Source organism: Emiliania huxleyi (genome assembly GCF_000372725.1).
Source record: "Emiliania huxleyi CCMP1516 unplaced genomic scaffold EMIHUscaffold_240, whole genome shotgun sequence".
NCBI classification, from domain to species: Eukaryota; Haptophyta; order Isochrysidales; family Noelaerhabdaceae; genus Emiliania; species Emiliania huxleyi.
Window position 1 is genome coordinate 35,737 of NW_005200249.1, and position 6,762 is coordinate 42,498.

At 66.7% G+C, this 6,762-nt stretch overlaps 4 protein-coding genes across 4 annotated transcripts; 1 reads left to right on the top strand and 3 right to left on the bottom strand.

Moving 5' to 3' along the window:
* Window positions 1-15: 15 nt before the first annotated feature.
* Window positions 16-914, bottom strand: EMIHUDRAFT_236757 (hypothetical protein; the record flags this gene model as incomplete). The annotated part of the gene is made up of 3 exons (XM_005778655.1): window positions 16-31; window positions 104-270; window positions 360-914. The coding sequence occupies 3 exons, from the start codon at window positions 912-914 to the stop codon at window positions 16-18; spliced, it is 738 nt and encodes a 245-aa protein (XP_005778712.1).
* Window positions 915-1,054: 140 nt separating this feature from the next.
* Window positions 1,055-1,891, top strand: EMIHUDRAFT_469005 (hypothetical protein). Its single transcript, XM_005778656.1, has 3 exons — window positions 1,055-1,190; window positions 1,263-1,475; window positions 1,544-1,891. Exons 1-3 carry the CDS (start codon window positions 1,068-1,070, stop codon window positions 1,796-1,798), a joined length of 591 nt encoding a protein of 196 aa, XP_005778713.1. The 5' UTR covers window positions 1,055-1,067; the 3' UTR covers window positions 1,799-1,891.
* A 22-nt stretch (window positions 1,892-1,913) lies between these two features.
* Window positions 1,914-2,638, bottom strand: EMIHUDRAFT_366971 (hypothetical protein). Its single transcript, XM_005778657.1, has one exon. It carries the CDS (start codon window positions 2,577-2,579, stop codon window positions 2,076-2,078), a length of 504 nt encoding a protein of 167 aa, XP_005778714.1. The 5' UTR covers window positions 2,580-2,638; the 3' UTR covers window positions 1,914-2,075.
* An 877-nt stretch (window positions 2,639-3,515) lies between these two features.
* EMIHUDRAFT_236760 (hypothetical protein) lies at window positions 3,516-4,906 on the bottom strand (the record flags this gene model as incomplete). Its single annotated transcript, XM_005778658.1, has 4 exons — window positions 3,516-3,628; window positions 3,719-3,835; window positions 4,047-4,167; window positions 4,853-4,906. The coding sequence occupies 4 exons, from the start codon at window positions 4,904-4,906 to the stop codon at window positions 3,516-3,518; spliced, it is 405 nt and encodes a 134-aa protein (XP_005778715.1).
* Window positions 4,907-6,762: the final 1,856 nt, after the last annotated feature.

Below are 6,762 nucleotides of genomic sequence, written 5' to 3' on the forward strand. Positions count from 1 at the left end.
CGAATTGTCATCTTATTAGGTCGCCGGCATCCTGCACGGCGGGCGCCGAGGAGGCTGTGATCCTCTCATCCCAAACCCGCGAAAGTCGATGATCCAGACATACCTGCCCGCTGCCGCGCCTCCGTCAAAGAGTCGCTCGAGCTCGAAGGCCATGTGCATGCAGTTGTCTCGCACGGTCTTGTCTGAGGCGCGCCCGGCGGCGGAGTAGACGACGGGCAGCCCGCGCGAGTCGTCCCCCACGCGCATGAAGCAGTGCGAGCGTGGGTCCGCCTGACCACAGGCAGTCTGGAGCCGTGAAGAGCTCAAATGCAGCCCGATGGCCAGCCCGCCGGCACATCTCGGCGCGGCATCTCTGCTACTCTCGCCTCGCAGGCCTCGCAGCGCGGCAGCCCTCCTCCCTCCCCGCAGGCGGGAGCAATGTGTCGCCGCCGCCACGCCAGCGTCGCCTCGAGCATGATGAAGGCGAGCTGCTCGTTCCCTGTTGACGTGTGGTGGACGTGTCGTGGAAGTGTGCTCCCTGACGCAATAGAGGAGCGCTGCTCGTCGCCGTCTCGCGCGCGCAGGTAGCGGAGCAGCGTCTCCTCGGAGAGGAAGCGTTGCTCCGACTCGGACAGCGGCGAGAGGTCCGAAGCGACTCGCCTGAGACGGGTATGGAGAGGGCTCAAGCGGGACGCGAGGCGGGGGTCGCGAGAGCTCGCTGTCGTCTTGCGCCGCTGGAGGGAACCGAGGTGCGCTAGTGCGAGCCGGTGCCGCTCCTCCTCCTCAGGCATCTTTTCTGCTAATTGTCCGGCCACCGCCGCAGGCATGGCACCAGCAGCTTCGGCAGAGGGATCGCACGCGCCGTCGAGGGCGCCAGTAGCGGCTGGAGGGTCGCACAGCTCGGGAGTTGCCGGCCGTGAGCGGAGCCAACGCATAGACACACACGTCGAAGGCGAAAAAAGAAATTCGCTTCGGTCGAGGTCTCCCATCCCCCCCTTGTAATAGCTAATTTTTTCTTTCTCTCTCGGAGAGTCACAAAGCCCTGCCCCCGTGCACGGCGCGTTCTTCCTCGTCGTCATCCCGTGCAAATGCACCCCCTCCTCTGGTGGGCCGCTGTCGCCGTCGCCGCCTGGTGCTGTGTCCAGGTCGTCGCATGCGTTGTCGGACGCTGCCTGATGGGCCGCAGGCCCTTCCCTGATTGCGGCGGCAAGGCGCGTCACGGCTGCTGCCTGCCCACGACCGCCGCTGGCGGTGCGCCCTCTCACCGTCAACCGGCTCCGCAGGTGACCACCGTCCGAAGCGCGCAGGAGTGGGAGAGCCTCCTCGCCGCCGCCGCCGCCGCAGGCGAGCGGGTGCTGATAGACTGCTACGCGACGTGGTGCCCGCCCTGCCGCACGGCGGCGCCCGCCTTTGCCCGGATGAGCTACCAGTACGCCGGCTGCCGCTTTGCCAAGCTGGACGTCGACGCCGCGCGCGATCTGGCGGCCTCGCTGCAGGCGCCGCTGGTGACAGGCTGGTGGACGCTGCGACGAGGGCTGACGGGCGGCCTCCTGCTCCTCTGCAGGTGCGCGCGATGCCAACCTTCCTCCTGTTCGGCGTCCCCGCGCCCGGCTGCCCGCACATGGTCAAGCTGGACGGCTGCCAGGGTTGGGATGAGGGGCGGGTGCGTTCGCTCCTCGAGTCGCGCGGCGTGGCGCGGCGGCCGATCGCGGAGGCGGAGGCGGAGGAGGAGGCGGACCGCGCCGCCGCCGCAGCCGAGTCAGACTGCTGCGAGGGGGAGCGGTGTCGGCTGGTGAAGTCGCCGCAGGACCACGTGTGACCGGAGCGGAAGCGCTGATGCGGAACCGGGGCAGTGAGCCTTGCATTTTTTATGTTCTCCCCGCTGCGAGTGGATTCTTTAAATAAAGCCGTTTCGGAGTAGTGGGGGAAATGGTGATTTTTGAATGAACGCCTCGCGCAAAACCACCGCTACCATGCCAAAGAAGACCCTTGTGGGCTATCCAGAACACCTAAGATCATGCCCTAGCTCTAAAGTGGGCCCGAGATACGCCAGCTAAACCCCGGATTTTTTCCGGCAGCGGGCCACACATGGCCGGCTACCCAAGCGGGTCGCACGGAGACACAGGAAGGCTGCCGCAAGCCGCCTCCGGGTGCAGGGGCCCGGCGCGGTGGGCGGGGGCAACGACCCGGTAGCTGGCCGCGCCTCTCCCCCCCCCCCGTCGCCGCTGCACCCCTTGCCGCGGCCCTCGTCGCTGCTGTAGCGACAACAGCCGCGGCACGAGGTCAGAACGCGGCCTCGGAGAGCTCGAGCGAAGGCGCCGACGGTGGCAGCCGTGGTAGTGGTTTATGGTAGAAGGCTCCTGAGCCGTCGGGCACCACGCTCGACGTCGCCGAGCAGCCGCACCTGTCGCGAGCGCCTGCGCGTCGGGCGCTGCCGGCTCGACCTCCATTTTCGGCGAGGTGTCGGGCGCGGCGGGCGGCTCCGGCGCCTCGGTGGCGACCGTGGGCTCGGTGGTCGCCTTGGGCTGCCTGTGGATGTTGTCGTTGGCTGATTTCTTATGCTTCTTGCCCGTTCGGCCGAGGCCTCGGTTGCGAGGCATCTCGGTACACGCGACGGCAGCACGACGTACACGACGAGGACGGCTCCTTGATGGCGACCTGCAGCAGGACGGTGCGCATGTTTGGAGCGTGGTAGCGGACGCATCGGGCCTAGCCCGGGGCCGTGGCGTGTACCGAGAGGCTGGTCTACCGAACACTTTTGGTGCATACCGGCCCGGAAGAGCGGCCCGGAAAAAATTTATTGGCACACTGAGCCATTTCCCCCACTATTCGGAGACTTTTACTGATACTGTACGTAGATCGTAGTCACTAGTCTGAGAGAAAGTCTGTACTGATGGACCAGTATATGGAGTAGGCTGTGTAGAGCTATCAAACGTTAAGAGCTGAACAGTGTTGCTAGTGTTAACAGTAACAACACAGTCAACAGAACAACAGAGTTGTCAAGCGCAGCAAAACTGGCCCCAGGTTTTTGGGCTCGGGGGTATACCCAAACTGATCGTGAAAACTCATAGCACGAATTGGTTTCGTCGCAGAGCATAACTCATAAGAGTCCCTCTGAAGTTTGCGCCCGGAGGCGCCTCTTTTTGCTCGCCAGCCCTCCGCTCAACGGCCGTCGCGCGTCCACCTTGTGATTTTTGGGTCAAAATCGTCCCGATTTCATAATGTTCGTTCGTACGTGCATCCGCGGCGCCCAGCGCGGTGCCAGCGGCTCCCATACCTCTAAGAGGCCACCCACCTCCGTATAGACCCTTATATCCGCGGTTTACGCCCAATAGAGGCAGCTGCAAGAGGGCCCGGACGGGCACTGCGGCACACACTGCTCGCTGCTCGGCCATGCGGTAGCGTCTGGTGATGCCGCCCCTGCGCGGGCGGGGGCGTCTCGCTCGGCAGCAACTGCGCCGCGCAGCGCAGGTTCGAGGGTCGCGGTGGGTGGGTACACTGGAAGACGTAGCGGTCGAGAAAGCGCTCAGCGACCGCTACGTCTCGAGGATGGAGCCGTCGCGCGGACCCGACCGGCCGACCGGCAGTAGCAGCAGGCGCCGGAGGGCGCGGGAGGCAGCGGCGACACCTCGGGCCAGAAGCGCGAGCCCTAGGCTGGTGAGGGGGCCCGCTCATGCGTAAACGGCTCTGGGACTTAGCTAAATCGCGCATCGAAATCGGGACGATTTTGCCAGGGCACCGTCACAAGGTGGTCCTGCCTTGCCGTCGCTGGGCGACTCGGAGCGCGATCGCCGCTCACGGTCCCAGCCCCGGCCGCGCTGCCCTGGCTCCGCGGCGTCGCGCTCGACCTTCCTCCCTACCAGGCTGGTCGGCGCCCCGAGAGCCCGCACCTGAGAGCTCGCTGCTCGGGCGGAGCAGACCTCGAACGAGCGCGAGGCGGCCGTCGAGGCGGAGCATGTGCGGCCGCGCGTGTACGCCCCGTACACGCGCGGCCGCACGTGCGCGGACCGGTGCGGGAAGTCGCCTGGGCTGCCTGGCCGGCTCGGCCGTTTAAATTCCTCTCGCACTCGGCGGCTGCCCAGCGAGCTCAAAGTGCAGATCGGCACGTCGCTCGTGGCCGGAGCGCGTCGCCACGGAGGCGCAGTTGGCCACCGGCGCGAGCTCAGCGACCCAGGCATTCGCGCTCGGCTAGCAGGCGCCGCTCTGCGAGCGAGCGCGCTAACTCCCATTGCGCGGAGATACACGCGAGAACCGAAATCGAGACCGGAAATGACGTACGTCCTAGGACGGCCGACCATGAAAATGAAACCTATGCAGTGCGACGAAACCGAAGCCCAAAAACCTGGGGCCAGTTTTGCTGCGCAAGACGAACAGTTGTGCTTGTGCTGGGCTCCCCAACAACAGTATAGCTAACGTTAGGGGGGCCACCCCACCCTCCACATGACTCGATCGCCGTCGCTACTACCGCCCTCTCCGCCGCCCTCGAAGGCGCCACCAGCATTACGGCCGCCTTCGTCCTCATTGATGCTGCCACCGCGGCCACCTCCTCGCTTCTGTGACGCTGCAGCGGCGAGGTGCCGTCGCCACGATCGCCGTCAGCGCTGCTGACAGCCTCGGAGCGTCGCCGTGGCCGCGTTCTGGTCTGCCCACGCTTCCCTAAAACGTCTAGGACGAGCTCAGAGGCCAAGGGCGCGTCCTGTGGGACCATCTAGCTCTACTGGGTCCGCGATGGCGGTCGGCGCACCCCCGTCTCGAACGTGTGTGCTCTCTCGGTCTGTCTGTCAGCTGTTTCGGCTCGTGAGTCGATTTGTACCGGATTTCAATGTTAGTGGCAAAACCGCGGAACCAAAAAATGGCGTTTAATTTTGCGCACCTGTTGTCCGCCGCCTACGGCGGCGCTCCGCGCCGCTTGGGGCGCCTGCGACATCCTTTCCACCTTTCGGCGCTGCTGACCGTGCCACATGCTACTCAACTGACCGCCTGCATAGCTCGCGGCCTTATCATTGCTCATTCCCCTCTAGAATATGAATACGCCTTTGGTGTGCTCCCTGTGACACCCCGACCTGTTGTCTCACCCTGGCTCCCAGGATCGTCCCGTGCCCAGAGAAAGAAAGAAAGAAAACAGACAACCCAAGGGAGGGATGGGAGGACGGTGCCCAGTGTCGTGCGAGGCATACGCTAAAATTCTTTTGTTGAACCTGTGTCGCAGGAGATGATTTTCTCGAATTCTTTTGTTGGCTAGCACGCGCCAGTTCGCACCTGTGTCGAGCCTGTGTGCTGTGAGAGAGAGTTGCGCTGGATAAATTCTTTTGTTGGTGCCCGCCGTCGCAGTCGTGTGGTCGGCCGATTTCACGGAGCGAGAGCGAGGGCCGCCTCGGGCGCAGATACACTGCACTTGGGAAAGTGTGCAGGGGGCCGAGACGAGGAGGCTCTCGGTCCGCCGCTCCCGCGTATATGCCGCGACCGCGGCGGACGCGGTGGCACCCATCTGACGAGGCCAAGGCGCGCGACCTCGAGCCGGGCGAGCGCATGGTGATGTCGCTCGCCAGGCGGCCGCTGCCTCAGCCGCCACCAGCGCCGACGGCGCAGCGGCTGCGCAGCCGGAGCCTTAGGGTATGCGGTGCCTTCGCAGTCGCCCTCGTCCTCCTCAACGCTGCCCGCGTGCTGCCTGCGCTGCGCCGGAGAGCGATGCCGTCTAGTGGGCCGCAGGCACCCAGCGCTGGGCTGCTCAGCCCTCCTCCTCCGCCCGCATCCCGCTCCGACCTGTTCTCGGCGCCGCTCGAACACGTCCAAGTCGGGCCATCCAACACCGTCTCCGGCCTCTCCGCCCGCCTCACCGCGAGACTGGGCAGGGCGGCGGCGCGGCTCTCCTCGGGCGCAGACAGCCTTCGACCGTGACGCGAAGGAGGTGTGTTGACGGCGGCTCTTCACGGCCTCAGCGTGAGTAGGCGCGCACCTCAACGAGGGAGCATCGCTCATCAACCTCGGCAACTACGCGGTGAGCCCCCAACCCCCGCGCCGCAGCCTCTGCCCCTGCCGTTCTGCCGGCAGCTCACCTCTGCCCAAGGTCCGCCACCACACAAGCACCACACTAGACCACTTGCTGCGCCGAACCCAAACCCCTGCCCTCTGCAGACCCCGGCGGGCGAAGAGGCACTCGGCAGCCGACGAGGCTCGCAGCAGCAACAGCAGCAGCAGCAGCAGCAGCCGCCGCAGCAGCCGCAGCAGCAGCAGCAGCAGCAGCAGCAGCAGCAACAGCAGCAGCAGCAGCAGCAGCTGGCTTCGGGGCAGGGCGGTCGCCTCCCGCGCCATGCAGCGGCCAAGGCGGCGGCGGCGAGGGCAGAGGCGGCCGCCGCCGCTGCCGCGTGGCTGGGCGGAGGCGGAGGTGGCGGTCACGGCGGGGGTGGCGGTGGCAGTGGCGGCGGAAGTGGCGGCGGAGGCAGTGATGTAGGCGGCGGCGGTAGCGTTGGCGGCGGAGGCGGCGGAGGCGGCAGCAGTGGCGGTGGTTTGAGCCCAGTGCCAGGGAGCGTCGTGGCCGTCTCGAGAAGAGCAGGCACTGTCGAAGGCGGCGGCGCATGCGGCAGAGCGGGCGGCGGGAGCGGCGTGAGTGGCGGCGGAGGCGGCAGAAGCGGCGTAGTCCGCCGCAGTGGGGGGAGGGCTGGCGGCGGGGAGCGAGGCGCGGGCAGCGCAGTCGGCGACGGTGCGAGCGGTGCGGGCAGCGGCGGGGGCACCACCGGCGGCGGAGGCGGCGCGGGCGGCGGTGGGGGCGGCGGTGGGGGCGGT

Bases quoted from the DNA above. Each gene is read 5' to 3' on its own strand.
- EMIHUDRAFT_469005 (XM_005778656.1), top strand. From the start codon at position 1,068: ATGCACCCCCTCCTCTGGTGGGCCGCTGTCGCCGTCGCCGCCTGGTGC. The intron at 1,191-1,262 runs GCGCGTCACGGC...CCGGCTCCGCAG, and splicing joins TCCCTGATTGCGGCGGCAAG to GTGACCACCGTCCGAAGCGC. The intron at 1,476-1,543 runs GCGCCGCTGGTG...GCTCCTCTGCAG, and splicing joins ATCTGGCGGCCTCGCTGCAG to GTGCGCGCGATGCCAACCTT.
- EMIHUDRAFT_366971 (XM_005778657.1), bottom strand. From the start codon at position 2,579: ATGCCTCGCAACCGAGGCCTCGGCCGAACGGGCAAGAAGCATAAGAAA.